General features: G+C 40.3%; 1 protein-coding gene and 1 long non-coding RNA gene across 2 annotated transcripts in view; one reads left to right on the forward strand and one right to left on the reverse strand.

The window, feature by feature from the left end:
- The window catches only part of LOC116688570 (uncharacterized), an 81,459-nt gene that overhangs the window by 30,620 nt on the left and 32,308 nt on the right, over positions 1-18,531 (forward strand). The window contains exon 2 of the long non-coding RNA XR_004331803.1: positions 1,023-1,028. This is a non-coding gene — a long non-coding RNA (uncharacterized LOC116688570). The remainder of the gene's footprint in view (positions 1-1,022; positions 1,029-18,531) is intronic.
- Positions 11,260-15,142, reverse strand: LOC116688568 (potassium channel subfamily K member 15). The gene is made up of 2 exons (XM_032514704.1): positions 14,835-15,142; positions 11,260-12,551 (listed from the first exon to the last, which is right to left on the reverse strand). Exons 1-2 carry the CDS (start codon positions 15,115-15,117, stop codon positions 11,584-11,586), a joined length of 1,251 nt encoding a protein of 416 aa, XP_032370595.1. The 5' UTR covers positions 15,118-15,142; the 3' UTR covers positions 11,260-11,583.

Genomic DNA, 18,531 nt, shown 5'->3' on the forward strand with positions numbered 1-18,531 from the left:
CAATTAAGGTGCTTTTACATAGACATTAATCTGCCAGTGGCCACAGCCTTGTTTGGGCTCAGATATACTGGAGAATGAGAACTTCCCTGTGCCACCAGTTCCTCCTCTATCTCTTTCTCCCACTCTCACCACCCCCAACCCGTTTAGAAAAAGCCCGTGTGTCAGGGTTTTGTCTTGTTAAATGGTACAACTGAGGAGGAAATGGATAACTGCCAACCTTGATCATTTTAAATCCTCTGCCTCAGACAACAGACTGAATCACTGGAAGTTTTTCCCAAAGGCTGCGCCTATTTTAGCTTGTCTCCTTATCAGCCTTAACATTTAGATTACTTCAAATTCACTATGGACTCAAAAGAGTCCATAGCCCTGTTAGTTTCTGTGTGAGGCTAAATGCTAACATCAGCATGCTAACATGACAATGCTAAATTTTACAAATATCTTTTTTACCATGTTCACCATCTTTGTAAATGTTTCATCTAATTTTGCAATTTAAAATTTAACCAAAAAAAACTGAGGGTTAGGATGTCATTAGTTTGGGAAAGGGACTTGATCGTAAACTAAAATTTTTTGGACAAATGTTAAATTTTTAAATGATGTCCGCTAAAAAAATAAGGTCCCAATATTTCATTTCATCAGAGGGGCTTGATTTTCGTACAGATTTCAAGTTTTCCCATCCAAATTTTTAACAGTAGAAAAGTGGCCTCACTATACTTACAAAGGGCTGCGGAGGAAGATCAGGCTAGTCTGCACAGCATTCTGGGATAGGAGAAAAATGTGCTCTGGTTTATTGGCATTTCTTCAAACCAATCACAATCATAATGGGTGGCGCTAAGCGCCGGATAGAACCGCCGTGCAGCTGCAAAATAGCCTCAGGAAGGAACTTGTTCTGGTGGAACGTTTACGTTCAAAAGTTGTTTTAGTCGTGCAACAGAACAGATAGTCTAGCTAGCTGTCTGGATTTACCCAGGAGCAGATAACCATAGTCCTTATAAATCAACCCGAGCTTACAATTCCAACACAAGCATAGGGTAACGGCCATCCGGACAAAAAAAGGACATACGGAGGAATTTCGGCGTCAACGGCTTAGTCCCAGAACTGGAACGTCGTTGACATAGACTATGGTAATAGTGACAGATATTTCACTCTGAACCACAAATGTTCACCGAAGGCTGGCGCTAGAAAAAGAGTCATGAATTACTGAAGTCAGTAGGCTGACCAAACAATTGTCAAACCCCTCAGCTTCTATTGCAATATAACGTATATTCAGTGGGACATTTTACATTAAAATGGAAGGACAAGGGAATGTTTGACAGTGTCATGTTTGACCAGTAAAAGTCAAACACCCAGAGCACACTAATTTGGTTACTTGAAGGCTCGGGTCTACTACCTCGAAGGTGATGTGGACATTATGAGCAAACATCCATTTTCGTTCATTGTATCATTCCCTTGACTTAATTGCCAGTTTATGATTTAAAAAAAAACAAAAAATAAGAATGTTTGCAGAGATGCAGGACTGTTGAAATGAATCTGAATCATCATAGTTTCCCTTGGTGTATTTGGTACATTCAATAAACATATTCAAATTACACAATAGGGCAAGGTACTGAAAAGAATTACAAGAAAGAAATGTGTAAAAAAAGACATTGTAACAAAATAACAATCATTCACAATATAAGTGTTTTAGAAAGGGAATGAAGGAAGGCTGTACGGTCCAGTGCAGGTGTGCCAAAATATTGATCAGGGGATGTGCAAAACTTCCAGTCAACACTATGGAGTCCATCTGTTTCCTGGGCTCCATTGTTTAAGGGTGATTAAAGACATAATTTATTATTCTCTTTGACACAAAATGTCAAAGAGACACAGTATGTCAAACACAGCTACTGATTGGAGAAGACAACCACGGAGTAAAAACAGCCTTTTGACACTGTTCGACACAAGCCCAGATTGCCTGGAAATTAAAACTAATGAGCAATTACCCCACCAATGAACTTCTATTAATGTCTGTTTTCTCAATGCTCTCCAACTGAATCCGTATTTCTACTTATTTAATCAATCTGAATAAACATGACACTTGTGTTTAGTTCCTTAATCTTTTATTGTGTTCACTGTGAGCCACAGAGAATGAGCTTTTGCATTCTGATGCACATCCAAGACAATAACTCCCAATCTCCGAGCTCCTCCTGAAAGACTGTGAATGCAGTCTACACAGACAAACGTTTTTCTCCATAATCAAAACCTGGCAACCACTATTGGTTCATTTTATTTTACATTCATAAATGTTTAATTTGCATGCAGCTTCTATTATGAACCTTTCTGTTCATATTTCTGCTATATAAAATGTTTTACAATTCAGCCATTGGAAAGAGAAGAGCTGCACTCGGCGTGAACTGGCAGTTTATTTCAGATTTAATCTGATATCCCCTACCATGCACGTGCAAGACTCTTCAACACACGACACTAATGACTTAACAGGGTGTGTTCACAGATAGAAATCTCTAACAATATAATCAATTATTCACCCACTCTCTCAGCCCTGAACAACTATGATATAGCAAAAGGATCAGCATGTGTGCATTGCTTTGATGTTGGAATTCAACAATGTAATCAATAAACGGTGAGGTAAACTGAAGGTTATTGGTTTTTTTTACAAACTAAAGCATTGTTGTGTGTGTATTAACATCTTGAATTACAAGTTTATAGATTTTCAGTCATTTTCTCTCCTGCGGAGCTGAGCATAATGTTACCTCAGCAGAGATTATTGACGAACCTGTGTGGAGATTCATCGTTAAAGAAAACCATTATACCAAAATGACTGCACTTCCCTCAGAACTGCATTTTCGTAAATGTGAAAAGATGCTTGTGTGTGTGCATGGAGACGGGACTCACCTGATGGTGGTTGCTGGTTGCTCAAAAAGAACTCTACTGACACCTGTAGCTTGAAGCCTGTAACAACATCCATTATATGAACATAAATTATGATATTTTCTTTCTTATTGTCCTCTTAGAAAACGGCTAAATGATTGCCACTCACTTTGCCACATAGGAAGCTTGAAAAAGTTTCATCTGGGTGGCACTCTTCGCAGCTGTTTTGGAACAGGGTAAAATCTGCATTCAAATGGTCTTTGTGTTGGAAAAAAGCTACTAATTCTGCATGTGCATTTCATTTGATATTACCATTTTCCTCTTCTGTGTTATTGTATTTGTAGAAAGATCTGTGTAGATAGTTTTCAATACTTTCAGGCTCCAACAGCTGCAATCAGAGATATGAGGAGGCATCTGAGGAATCATAACAGAATAAAGTGAAGGAACCATTTGCAATATTAATGTGGTAATTATGCAAATTATATACCAGCTTTCATCACTCAAAAAAGTAAAAAAGCGATATTTATGTTCATTGATCAGGCTTCTCCTTTCATATTCATGATGTTGATAATGCTGGAAGCTATAATGTCTGTACGCTTGACTGAAAAGCTTGTGCTTGCTTAGCTAGTATCTGAACATCTTTTCCCACAGAAGTAATCTGTGTCATAGTTAATACTGACAACAACAAAAAAATCCTGCTGTCATGCTTTAATTCATGTACTACGCTGATGGCACATAGCAGGCGTTAAGCTATCTAAGGACAAAGCGTTGTCTCCTGTATTGTGGAAAAACCACAGTAATATGGTAAGGGTGTTTTTTACAATGTTTAGAGAATGTATTTTCCGCTTCTTCCCGTGAACCTTTGCTTTGCTCCTGCTTCTGTTGCTATTTTTGCTGATATTTTTTGCTGAAACTTTTTTTCCCCCTGAAAAATTACAGGGGCTCGGGGACACTTCCAAAAAACGGATTTAAACTTTTTTGTAGACATAGTGGTATTGCCCTTTTTTAAAAATTTTTTCCCTGGTGAGCGTGGCCTCCAAATAGCTAAAGCCTGTCTACGGTTTGAGCTAAAGTAATTCGCAAGATCCTCCTTTTCCGAAAAGAACTACTAAAAAACCCCTTTTCAAAATTTGCATTTTGGGGAAACCCAAGGTTCCCCTTTCTGAATACCGTGGAAATTAAAAACGGATTTTGTGGAAATGACACCACTTTCCCGGACCCAACATGGACAGAAGAGAAACCACGGCAAATTTAGCCCAAAAAAGACCCAAAAAAAACAGGGGGGTGGAACTGGTAAAAATCACAAGGGGCGGTCCCCCCTGGAACTCGCGGGGGCGAAGCCAAGGTAATCATTTTCCCGGGGAAAATGGGAGGCCCTTAAAGGGGGGGAAGCGCCCTGGGGTTTGTGTTTTCCGGCGGCCTGCATTTCATTGGAGAGGCCCTTAAAACCCCTGTACCTGTGGACCAGCCGTGGCCGCTGCAAAAGGGAATAAGCAACAAATCCCCCCCCAAACAACCCTTTTTTTGTCAAGGGATAAGATTTTCCTCTGCTGCCCAAGACTGGAATCATCTGATGACCCCGGGCCCGGGTTCTACCAAAACGGGGTTGGATGAACATTAAAAAAAAAACTAACAAGGAAACCCCCTGATTGGGGGCTTGCTGGATTTAACCCCTTTAAAAAACCTAAGCCCAAAAGGGGGTTTGGTTCCCAAAAAAAATTCAGCCCAACTGGGGAAAAAAAATTTTTTGCTTTAAAATGATTTGAAAAGCCTTTAATTCGGGATTTGGGAATTTTTGGGACATTAACCAATTTTCGGGGCCAACTCTAAAGGGGAAGATTCAAACCCCCGGGGGAAAAAAAGGCTTTAAACTTACCCCCTCTTGGTTCTCGTTCCATTCTTTCTTTTCGACGGCCAAACAAGGGGCAAAAAAAGGGTGCTTTTTACCCACTCCCCGCGGCAAAATTTGTCCCTGCCAAAGGGCAAAAAAAAAGAAACCCCAACTCCGGTCCAGACACCCCCCTTCAAATTCCGGGGGCCGAACGAGACAAACCCCCACTTTCCCCCCTCCCACCCTTTTTCCCTTAGACCTTTTTTTAGGTTTTTTTATGTGTTCCCCCCCCCCCCCCCCAAATTATGCCCCCCTTCCTCCCCCGGGTTTAAACCCCCCGGGCAAAAGAAAAACCCCAACCCACTACCGGGATGCAGAAACCCCTTCCCCCCAATTAGGATTGTGTCAAATTGGAAACCATTATTGTCCCCGGGCCGGCGCGGTATGACTAATGACTTTTTTTCAAGAACCCGGGCCCTGGGTTCAATTTTTCCCCAAATTTCTGTTTGAAGAATGGAAAGAGGGGAAAAGCCTAACGAAAACTTAGCAAATTTAGCACCCCTTCCCGCCTACAGCCGTCCAAAAATGAAACCACAAACACCCCTTTAAAAATCAGGTTTTTGGCGGGAAAAATCTTTTAATCAGATTTTTATTACTAGCCAATTAGTTTTATGTTTTAACTAAAACCCGGTTAGACCAAATCACGCTGCTGTTCTTCCGAGTCGCCCCCAATTCTTTTTTGAGGGAAAAGGTGAAAAAAAAAGGAGGGAGTCGCCTTTTGTTTATGCTCTTCCACGTACGAAAATGTTAGGAAATTTTGTTTTTTTTTGAAAGTTCTCTTCAAAAAGATCTTTCCCCCAAGCGATGTTTCTAAATATCTACAGGGCCCCCTAAATTTTGCAACCCTTTTTGTGATTCACGGGAATGCGTCATTATCTCATAACTTTGATGGGTAATCATTGGGTGATTTTAAAAATTTTGTTTACGCCCCCGGACAGGGGGGACAAAAAACTTGTTTGTGTTTTTGAAAATTGGACGACTCGCTGTGACGGGGCCCCCCCAAAAGGGGGCCCCCCGGCTTGATTGTCCCAAGGGCTGAACTTTTTAAGGTTTTGGGAGACGTTTCCTCTAGATCATTCCGTGTTTTTTTTACGGGCCCTTCTCTGTGCCCAAAAAGGGCCAAACAAAAATAAAACGGATATATGAAAAACCAGTGACCATTTTTACGCTTTTCCCTCCCACCCGCCCTCTCTGGCTACATCTGAGCTTTTGATAAATTTTAACTGTAATTACAAAATTTTTTGATCCCATTGTCCCCAAGGGCAAAGTTGTATTGGTAAGAAAACTCCATGGGGAAAAGTTACTGGGGAAACGAAAAAAGGGTGAGGAAAAACGAACGAAGTGGGAAAACAAATCTCCCGGCCCTATAACTCCTTTAAAAAAGAATTCGCTTTTTATTTGGACTGAGGATGCAAAAGGTCCTTTTTCCTGATATTTTCTCTAGAACCCTAATAATTCCCCCTGCTTGTTTGCTACTGTTGATAGGTTACAAAACCCCCATACCAGTACATCTGAACTTTTATCTACCAAGGCCCCAATGACTTGCCTCCTTCTTCAAAAACAAAAATTTAAAAATTTGACAAACAGCATTTCCTCCAAACAAGTCCAGGGTATGGTTTTTCACAGTGTTCAAGCAAAAAAATTTTCCCAAAATAAAAATTCACACGATCAAAAACAAACCCGGAGGGCTTATTAAAAATCTGAAACCCGCCTGTTGCCCTTTTGGGTTTACCAACGGGGCTTTTCAAAATGTTTTTCCAAATTTTTGCTTCGATTTTACAGATTGTCACATCTCTTCTTTTGTATTTTCCCCAGCCCTGAAAAAGGCAGTAACAAAACCACCTTAAAAAAAAACACCCAGCAAGTCCTATGAGCAAATATAGGGAAAAATCAACCCTTTCCCTTTTTTAAATAAAAAATTTAAAAAATATCTTTCACCAACTCAAAACCCTTTCTTGTCCTAAGCAACAGTTTTTTATACCCTTAGTGGGGTTTTCCCCCACCCCGCACTGAAAAGGCTCTTGCAAAACTTTAGAAAACCCCCTTAAAAAAAAATGGCAAAATTTCAAACTTGTATTTCTTTCCCCCCCGTGCGCATTTTACACGGGCGACCATGACAACTACTAGACCGATTTGGAAAACTGCGTTGGCCTTTCGGCTCAGTATAAATGGTTTTTAATTCCCAAAGAATGGGGTTACTTTGGCTATAAAGGGAATTTCATCTGAGCTACAAATATACGTCGGGTTCCCCAAGGCCCATTTGGGGGCCCCTTTGTTTAAAATCTACAGCTTCCACTGGGTAATTGAAAAACAAATAAATTCCTGTTAGCGACGCACACAAAATTTCATAACCTTATCGCCAGGGGGTATCCAAAACAAAAGGCTAAATGCATCGAAAAATTAAACCGGATGTGCCAGACTTTCTATTAAAAGAAAAAACGAGGTGGTTTGTTTTTGGAGCAAAAGGGGAAAGTTAAAAACTGCGTCGCTTTAACAAAAATTTAAAAAAAAACCGCAAAGCCAGAATCTTGGTGATCATGGCCAACCCGAACTTTACAGCCCTTAAACAATTACAAAGTAGCCTACTATCACCTTAGAAAATTCAAAAGGGGGAAGGCTATTGTCAACGGATTTGGAAAAACTTGTCCTGCCTTTATCTTCAGTAGACTTACTCTGTAACGGGGTCTTTACAGGTCCCCTAAAAAATCAATCGACAGCGCAGGATTTGAAAAGCTGCGCCGAGTCCCACTAGACCAAAAACTGGAAACCCCCCCCATTCTAATCTTTACCTGGGTTCCCTTTTTCTCAAGAATTATTTTAAAATACCTTTTCATTTTAATCATTCTTTTTGGGCCAAAAATATTGGATCTGCTATCACAGACACCCAGACCTCTCAGGGCCGGGGGCGGGCGCTTTTTTCCCCCGAGTCAGAACTAAACGGGGAAGCAGCTTTCTTTTCTATGCTCCCCATATTTGGGAAAACCCCAAAACCGTGATCCCTGTACTCCAGTTCTTTTTAAAACAAAGGCTGAAGACCTTTCTATTTGATGCTGCCTTTCTTAAATGAAATCATTTCTTTAAATTTTTATGCTGCACTGTAAATTTTATTCTTGTGTTTTATTTTCTTTTTGTTTTTAACTGTCTATTCAGGGTTTTTAAACCCGGTTTTTAATGCTTGTGATTTTAACTGTTTTTACTTGTGTTTTTATCTGTTTAACTGATTTGTGTAAGCACTTTGAATTGCCTTTTTTGCTGAAATGTGCTATACAATAAAGCTGCCTTGCCTTGCCTTGCCTTGCCTTGAAGTTCCATAAATTCAAATTTCAAAATTGCCACACAAAGATTAAAGCAAACAGGCCTTGTTGCAGAAGTCATCCTGATGTTTATGTGAACCAATACTGCTCCCTAGTGTCAGAAATTAAATAAGGGGAAATTCAATGCAAGTCCTGTTAATAATATTTTATAATGCAAAACTGAGTGATCTTTAAATTGACCCTCCACATGGAGGTCAGAGGACAGGTCAAATATAAATAACTGAAATATTAACAAGAGGAGATAATAATTGCAAATGAAGCCATCTAGGGGAGCTGGCAGTGGGCAACCTTTTCTGACCTTTAAAATCAGCTACAGAGCAGCACTCCTGGAGATTTAGTGTTTTTGTCATGGGTGTTCATCAGGGCAGATGTTTCCAATGCATGACCATGGCTCCCCTGGTTAATGTACAGTCCCTAAACCGCTGGTTCTTCTTCACAGTTTTTCAACATCAAATGTGAGGTGTAAATTGGTTGATGATTTGTTTGCCATAATCATAATTGAGGACAAGAATTTGAAAACGGCTGCTCTCAACACTGTGTCACCCTACTGATTAAAGTACAAATGAGAAGAAATGTGAGGCTGCAAAGACAGATGACGACAGAACCTGTTTAAATGTGTTTCACAGATCTGAGATAAAACTATGAACAACATACTCCTCATACTTTATACGTCTTGTGCCAGATTAAACACTGAACTGCAAGTGAAATCCGAGATTCAAAGGGTCACTCCAACAATTCAAGAAAGTCTGGTAACTCACAAAATTTAAGTACCAAGCTTCCCGATTTCCTCCCCCGAAAAAATAGGTAATTTGTACAATCAGCAATTACAATTCATTTGTTAGGTGGTGTTGCCCTTTAGCGGCCGCAGGCAGCAAAGCAGGGAGTATTAGAGCGCCAGAGTCTGCATTACCCCCAATTTCCACAGGATGCGTTACGGCTGCGGATCCGCTCTGGAACGGCGTCGGAGTCATTAGGTTTCCATTAAACTCAATGTGTGTATTTCCATGGACTGCGGAACGGCTCCGTCCCAGCTCCGTCCCAGCTCCGTCATCCTGCACTACACCTTTAAAACACAGCACAGAGTTGTTTCCTCTCTACTCTTCTGGACGGAAACAAACTGTTGTTGTGTTTGTGGTTCTATTCTACATAAATTTGCGAGATCTCGTGGGTCCTCGAGACTTCAGCTGTCAGTCATGGCCGCAGCCGTTCCGCAACAAATCCGGACCTGGTGGGTGTTGACGGACGGCGGAGCACGGAGTCGATCCGCAGTCGTTCCGCATCCTGTGGAATTTGGGGGTAAGGAAGTATGGTGGGGTGGTGGGCCAAACAAACAGGAATTTTACCCAGGAGACTTGGTTTTAACTTTGCGGAACAAATGGAACTGCATCACGTGCATATCCAGAAGTGAAGTATCAAATGTGCTGATTTCAACCCGCAATCTTTTTCTAAATTTAACTAAGTAGTTTGGTTGCCTTAATCTAACAGAACTGACCGTTTCACAACATGTTTCAAACTGTGACCGTTACGTTCACTCCCTGTGATCTGTAAACTAACTTAAATGTGTAAAAAAAAAAAAAATGTGTAGCCCTATAAGTATATTTTATCAAATGTCTTATTCTCTACGTTAATCAAATATAAATGTTTTTATTTCAAATGTTTAAAAAAGTATTTTTCTTGTCTCATGGTAAGTACGTACATCTAATTTAAATAATTTGTGATTTAACAACACATCTTTGAGAAGGCAATTAAACACTCATTTGGAGACATTTCTAATTTGCTACTTTTAGTGCAACTGCTCACTTTCCATTATTTGTTGACACACTCATTCATCACAGAGAAGTTGCGGTTTGGACTAGACGCTGCCTTCAGACAATAACCACTCACTGCACTGTACGTGTCTGTCTCCAGTTTTCCACTGCACTAAGCAATGAGGCTGGAAACGTTACCAAGGGAACCAGCCAGAGCCTTGGAGTGTACTTTCCTATTAGAAGACACTGATAATTACTGACTGGAAATAACTGAAAGTCACAGTGACCCACAGTGAGTCATTTAAGTAGTCCTAGTGAAAAATGTGTTGCCATTTTTTGTGTAGTTAACTACAAAACTACAAATATATTAAAAGGAATGTTTTTATTTTTATATTACCATTGCTTCTCTACTGTAATTTAACTCCTTTTCATCGCTGTGAGGACATGCCGAGGCAATGCGTTCATCAGACAGACATTTCTGTTAAGGACAGGTTTAGGTCTCAGTAGGGCTGTGACGACATGCAATATGAAACTGAAATTGCGACACTCGAATCCACAAACCTGTGTCGTGGAGTAAGAAGGCAGAATCGCCAACACACCCCTTCCAACTCCAGCTCTTATCCCGACTAAAGCCCTGCAGCGCTGGGAGAGTGAGGCAGACAGACAGGGGTGTGCTAGGCTAGCTAAATTACCATTAGATTAGTTGTCTATACAGTTAACGTTACTGATGAATTTGTGGGTCCCACAGTTGTATAATAATCATACTAAAAAGAACTGAGCATGTTGAACAATGTTGTAATCTGATGTTACCCACCATGAATTACCTAACGTTATAAGCCAAGCATTAGCATTAGCTAATTGTCAACCAGCACCTTTACAGTAGGCACCAAATCACTTTTTGTCTTCGGTCCCCCTACAGGTCGGAAGCGGAATTGTTCATTACTGTTACCATTACCGTAATTCTAATGTCTCATTCGAACGAGTTAATACACCACTGAAACAATTTTGGTAACATTATTTTAAGATAGGCTATAAAAGAATCTTTGGAGTTGGATCGATTGATATTGAAATCAATCAATATCAATAAATAAGGGCTCTGTTGTATTACTGTGTTGTAAACTGGCATGTAATCAATGACAAAACCATGTCATGTGGCAGAAAAAGAGTTGTATTACGTTTACTACGAGTTTTACTTAATGTTACGAGTATAACTTTTTTGCTGGCATGTGATTTTGTTTTATATTTTATTATAATTTTCTGGTAAATTTTCAAATTTGATTTCTTTTTTACAAAGTAGTTTGAACTACTTCTAAGTAGCTTTACTTAACCCAACTAGATTTCTTTGCCGTATAGTTCAACTTCTTCCAGTGTGAAGTAGTAAGTAGCTTGCAAAGCTTTCAAAGTAGATTCCCTAAAGCTGCACATTTTTCACTTACTTCCTGTCAATGCCTTTTATATTACATGCAGTACATGCAGTATATTGGGACAGTAATGGGGAATAACATGGGTTTATAGATATCACATACTTTAATTAGTATTAATATTTTAAACATAATTCTCTTTAGCGGTAATATTTATTGTAGAAAAATACATATACAACTGTAAAGGATGTTTATGATATGCTACATTTGTATCCAGTAGCAAGTATTGCTACATTCATGACTATGAAAGCACTGAGCAATTCTTTCCACCAAGAGGAAAATCAGAGGGTTCTGTGGTGTGTACAAAAAGTCCAAAACAAAGGCCACTAGGTCAAAGGTGCAGAGAGTTATAACGACTTCCTCCTGATGTAAGGATTGTTCTTGCCCAGACAGAGAGCTATGCTGCTCGGGGAGGCCTGTGACGACGCGGAGCAGGAGCTGCACGAGGCCTGGTCCACCCTGTAGGAGATGGAGTTGTAAAAGACGGGGTTGTTGTGGCCGCCCGCATGGTCACAAAGAGGAGGAGAGGAGCTGTTGTAAATGTCCAGGCTACAACACATGCAGGAAAACAAGGCCTTTAGTCTGCTGGGTTCGGAAAGCTTTGAGTGCTCAGATAAAACAAGTCTGCGCTCCTCTACAGGAGAGGGGAGGAGATCCATACAGCTGGTGCCCCCCTCCATGGGAAGGCTCAGGTTGCACAGGCTGCTGTGTCCATCTTCGCGGTCTTTAAAGCTAACTTCAGCAGTTTCTGCTTCAGCCTCCGACACCTCCCTATCCCCCTGCGTGTCCTTAGGCTGCGTTCCCAGATCCTCTACCCTGGCCTCAGGCCTCCTGTCAGGCTCCTCAGTGCTGACAGTGAGAAACCTTAGGACCACCAGGTTAAGAAAAGCCCCGATGACTGTCAGCCCAACCAAAATGTACATGAAGCTAAATGCCACGTAGGGGGGGCGTTTTTGCAAAGCGTCTGTCTTCTGCAGAGCCACAAAATCCCCAAATCCAATGGTGGTGAGTGTGATGAAGCAGTAATAGTAGGCATTAAAGAAGGTCCACTCCTCAAAATGGGAGAAAGCTGCAGCTCCGATACACAGGGTGCTTGTGCACGACAGCAGACCCACCAGGACCATGTTCCCCATGGACACCTCCGTCTTCCGGAAACCCAGACCCAGCTTGGCTCTGCGCAGGAGGTAGCGGACAAAAGTGTTGATCCTCTCGCCCAGGCTCTGGAACATGACCAGTGTCAGAGGAATGCCCAAGACAGCGTAAAACATACAGAAGGCCTTGCCAGCATCAGTGCGTGGAGCAGCGTGGCCATAACCTACAAAGTCACAGTATATTCAGGTCACATAATGTCCAGTATAATGTCTAGAAAGATTTACAGTCATCAAGATTACTAATGCTTAATGCTCACTAGCACCCACTGCAGAAGTCAAGTCTAAAGTCTCTGGTTCTGAGTTTGAATTAGGTCTCAAACACATGGTTAAACCTATGAATCAATATTTTGACAGATCATTTCATTCCATGCCTCTGTTTAAGTCAAACTGCTCATTGTGACAAAATCATTGAAATTGTTATCCAAATTTTGCTGCCTCCTCTCCTCTCTTGTTATATATATATATATTATATATATATATATATACTTTTTATATATATATATATATATATTTGTACATATGTATTGACCCCAGAGGGCAGGCATTTCCAGGGCTGGTATCTACTGTGAATCTATATCTAGCTGGTGATAAAGCTCAACATGTGCCTCTTTGTTTGATATTGTCTGAACCCTGCTAGCCAAAAAGTTTATTAATGCAGCTTTAAAGAAAATGTGAGGTGGGTAAATATCCTACAAACAGAGAGCAAATATGTGTTTAAAAGTTGTCAAACCAAACAATGAAAGTCCAGCTTCCTATTATTTAAAGCTCTGCATACACCCAGAGGTGTTTTCCCTTATTTTGGCTAATCCAACCTCTGTTCAGGTTGAAGTTGAGCAGGGATGCTGGATTTAAAGTTACCAAACAACATGAACTTATAAAAATGAACAAATGGTGTAACCTCTCCCACCGTAAAGGTTCAGTACTTTATACTTCCGTCCTACTAAAATTTGCTCTGTTATTTTTCTAGCATGTTTTATCACCGCGTTTAGTGCATTATCACACTAATTTGCCGTTCAGTTAGTGATCGATCTGATCAGCATTTATTTGTGATCCAAATCAGATCACATCCTGTTTTGTGTGTGGGGCAATTTTGTTAAATGGAAAGTGAAATAGTTTGATTAGCTCAATTGTATTGCAACAATACAGTACGCACATAATAGCTCTCAGGTTTGAAAGGGTTTTGGAGGAAATTTAAGATGGAAAAAGTGTATTTTGCACCATAAGGATGAAAAGATGTGAGAAATGTAAGAAGTGAAAAACGTTTCTTGTTTTGATAATTTTTTACCCATTTTCACGTGAAAGCTGGTCACCATGAGGAATCATTGTAACTCTAACCTAACATTGTAACATTTTGGCCTTATATTAATTACTTTACCAACTACTACTGTAGCCTACTTTAAAGAGTTTACCATACCAACGGCCAATAATTCAAATCCCCCTCAAATAAAAAAAAGTATCTAAACCAAGCCAAAGCCCTAATCTAATTAAAAGCAGCACTTTTGTGAATGTATTAACTGGCACAGGACATGTAACAATCTAATGTCTTATTTATTAATAATCCACACAAGTAACTTTATGCACTCATAACAAATGTTTGAGGCTTGCGTGTGTTTGGACAGAAAAGCAATTTCAGCACAAACACAGTGGTTACAAGTACACTAATACAGCACAAATTAGTGGTTAATTAATCACTTCAACAAATGAAGAATTTGAACCTCATAATTAAATACAAAATGAGGGAAAAACTGCAAAAAGGTCCCATCCACTTACGAGCCTGGACTCAGAGAAACATGTGCAACAGTTGAGTGGGGCGTCTGCTGTGAACCCAGAGAGAGTGAAGTTGGGTTTACACTGTCTTGCCATTATGGTGTTGATTACATAAGATGATTCAAACACAAAATTGTAGCTCGCTTATTACCCAGACCCCAAGACTGGAGAACGCTACCAATCTAGTAGGGTTACTGTACGTAACCACTGCGAATCCTTGTTGACTACAACAGTTTGTTTTATGGCCAACTGCCAACCCTGCAGGGAATAAAGCTGCATATCAAAATATATGATGAAGGTTTTTGGTGGAATATCCCTTAAAGTGATTGTAGATGTCACAATGCCAGTTACAAAGTTGGCGTTTATTGTTTACAATGCGCTAATCAATTTGAGATTGTTCAATGACAATGGCAAAATTCCCTTCCCATTTTCAAAATCACACACAATAATCATTTTCTTGCTACACCTCACGCTGCACCGCAGCCCTGTAAAGTTTCACCTGTTCCTCTGAGAAGTGTCCCCCCAAAGCTTGGGGCCCTATCACAGGACTGGCTCCCGTTTTAAACTGTAAAGAACGCCGAAACACATACACACACACACAGTGACACAGAATGCTGCTTGCCCTGTGTTTTTCACATAAGAAGCGGGTATGGAGACATCATTAAATGTAGCCTACTTGCCAATTGTGGTGATAACAGTGATGGCGAAATAAAACGAGCCGGCGAACTTCCACTGCCTCCCGGCGCGGTGCGGCTCCGCCTGGAGGACCACGCGCTCAATCTCTCTGTAGTCATCTTCGGTGAAGTCGTACTTGTTCTTCAGCTCGTTCAGCTTCTGCTCCAGCGCCCTTTCCCTTGAACTCTCGCTGTCCGACTCCAGTGCGTCAAAGACGGCGGCTCCTATGAGCAGGTAGAAAACAATGGAGAGGATGAGAGAGAGGGTCCTGATGTTCTGCGTCTTCATCCTCAACTCCGGAGTGCGCGCGGAGCGGAGGAAGGGAGGGAGGGTGCTACTGCTCAGAGGAACGGACGCACAGAGGACACATGATCATCCTCCATCAACTCCATACATCTTACACATCCATAGTGATCTGTTGAGGCCCCTTTTTCCTTTTCCACTCACAATGTGTTTTGCTTGCTGATACATCACGATACATGATGTTTGTGCAGTTTGACACCAGAAGGCTGTTTTTACATGTCTCTGCTGAAGAGGAAAGGTTTCTCAGTGTTCACTTTAAATTTGACTATGCAGGATTTTGTGACATCCCAACTGCCAATTGGGATCTAATATCAATTTACACAAGTGTGACGTCAACACCTCCAGAGCACATACACTGGTGATGGACTTTACAGCCTTATTTATGTATTCTATTTTTCAGGATTTCAGCACCAAGGTAGGAGTAAGAATGTTGAAAAGGAAATGTAACTTTTTGTTGTGGGGAGAAAAACGTAGATACATAGTATTATTCAGAGTAAATGTGTTAGTTTTCAGTTGTCATTGCTTTCCTTCCCTCTTTATTATCCATTTTGGGAAGTATTTATGCTGCACACTTTCTCAGACTTACTCTCTGTTAATAACTGATCCTGTGTTTGGAGAGATTTGGGATACACAAGTGTCAGCGTGTGTGTGTGTTGTGTCTACCGCAGAGCAGAACAGCTGAAACAGCTGTGCTTTCCATACTCTACTCTTGATTATTTTGCCCTGTGAAGCGTTCATGTGCAGTCTATTCACAATACGCTCGGCTAAAGTATTACTCTGAGCGATGAAGCATTAGCTGGTGGCAGCGCTGACCTTTATCAAGCACACTTAGTCACTGAGTGATCCAGCAAGCTTTCGTCATTAACTAAGTCCACCACACAGAGACAGTAGAGATGATCTGTGTAAGTGTAGCAACGCAGAGGCCTGGCTCATGGAGCCTCGCTTAGGTTCTCTGTGGCATCTGCTGGTTTTTTTTGCTCAGTGTCATGCTAATTGGGTTCACAGCAGAACAACCAGAAAAAGGCTGACTCCTGTATAGGTCCGTACTGCAAGTTATTTCAGTTTCATATCCTGCATGAAGCTTCCATCCATTTCAGGACTACATTCTAATTTGTGGGACCCATTCATGCATTAACCAGGGCCATAAAGAGCCTGAGATCTGTCATTTAAATCCACATTTATTGCCTCCATTCCATAAAGAACATATGGCTATATCAACACCAAGTTTCTTCCAGAGACCTTATCCCGCTTTATTGATCACAAATAACTATTGCCGAGCAGACGTTAACAATGTACCATGCAGACAAGTCTTGAGTTTCTCCACTGGCGGAAAGAGCAATTATCTCCTTTTGAAAGGAGTCCCATAGAGATAATAGCCATGCCAGAGTCCGCCCAAGGAGAGCACACAGAGCTTACATCAGTATTATTCAACATCAGTTCTTTATGTAGATTTTACATTGTATGTATAGGAAACATTAACCCACAGTACAAACAGCACTGTACTGTGCAATCACTGTGAAGGACTTTTTTTCACAAGGATCCCAGGGTTTAACAACTCTCCAGCCATGAAATAATGATGCTGTATCTGATTTGCTCATCTCATATCTGTCTGCTCTACAGGACGCTTGCAGCCTCTCTTTATCTCACACAGGAAGACATTAAAAGCAGGATGTCCACTGACTGGAGTCCAGACACTCATTTGTCCAAGTGCCATCCCCGTAGAAGATTAGACTGGGACATATACTGCAAACATGATGCTATCTTTACATTGGTAACAGCTGGTAATGCCAGCAGAGATAAAGATGATGATCATCCCACAGAGACACAGTGTATTTTGGTAAAAAAAAAAACTAAACTTTTCAAAGCCAGTTTAATTAAAATAAGCTTTATATGAACTTGCAGGCGGGTGTCTCTTTGGTGACATTTCATCAGTGTCACAGAGGGAAACAGGCCTGAACTTTGCAGCTGATGTGAACAGTCCTTTGAGCCTTATTAGCCAAAAGGGCACGGACGTGGTCTCTAAAATCTACGTCACCTTCAGCGAGAGTTGCATCATTCTGGTTGACGCACCTGGTGTGAGGATAGAGTGTTGTTTTTGTTTTTTTTGTTTGTTTTTTGTTATATGGATCACTGCTTTTTCAAATGATGGCAAATTGTAGCTGACTGCAGTCTTTGTTTTTTGAAATGATAGTAATTGTGTCATTTTCTGTACAAGATCACAGAGCTAAAATAAAAAAAAACTTCTATATTTTGGCACCTAGGTAATTTCCTCCTGTGAATGTCCTGCTGAGTAGACTATCTCGGCTTTGTTGCCCACATGTTATTCTACCAAATGAGTCAGATAGGAACAGAAAAGAAAAGAAATAAATCAAAAGAAAAGAAATTCAAATGTAACGTCTTTAACAAAGAACCTTGTTATTGTTATTATTTGGATATTTTCTTGATAATCTTGAAAATATTCATTTCTGACCTTGGAATTCTTGGATGATGGATGGATGGATGAGAAAAAGGGTACTTTGATGGCTACCACATATAATGAGTTACTAATGAGACCCAAGAACTATAGTTTACATGCACACAAAAAAGTCAATTAATGTTACATGAAAGGCATATTTTTGAATAACCTTGGAAAGGCTTAGTTGTGATTTTTCCAACAGTGGTTCAAATGGACTTATGATTTACTTGACAAACAACACGTAATCTTAATCTAAATGAAGGAGTTCGGTGCGTTTACTAGAGATCCTCAGATGTCCTTCAAACCCATAAATGTATCAACGAATGCGCAAATTCACTGCTTGACCTCAAATTTGGGGTTAATTAATGAATACATTGCTGGATTGTAATATATTAAGGTATTTTCAAGGGATCGTCTGCACAATTTAGGGGCTTAAACCCCTGTAATAATACACTTCATTACACATCCGTTAATTAGGCTATCCAATCAAGACTGATTAAAAATGCCTCGCTAAGGCCTACATTCAATTCACAGAAATATTCATGTGTAAATTAAAAGGAGTTTTAAGGTAAAATTGTATAATGAGAAAGGAATGAGGCCACAGCTGCTCCTATTTCTTGAGGTAATTGTGTTTGTTAAAGCTAACTCTTTACACTCATCCACTCCTGATGTGCTTCCTGTTTTAGATTTGTAGAAATGAAAGTACCAGTTATGTAAGGGCTGTTGTTTTAAAAGTAACTTCTTTAAAAAAAAAGTGGGTTTACACTTCTTAACGTCTAAAAAGTTAACTTTTCAACCAAGTTTTGCCACACTTTAACCTGCAAATACCAATAATAAATTAAATTCTTAAAATGTCTCTTTCAAACTTAACTCACGAGGGAGTCAACACGTAGCCTGTTTCTGTTTATTTCACTTTAACCACAAGAACGCAGCCTGAACCTGAT

The sequence above is a fragment of the Etheostoma spectabile genome, chromosome 4 (genome assembly GCF_008692095.1).
Source record: "Etheostoma spectabile isolate EspeVRDwgs_2016 chromosome 4, UIUC_Espe_1.0, whole genome shotgun sequence".
Taxonomy (NCBI): Eukaryota; Metazoa; Chordata; class Actinopteri; order Perciformes; family Percidae; genus Etheostoma; species Etheostoma spectabile.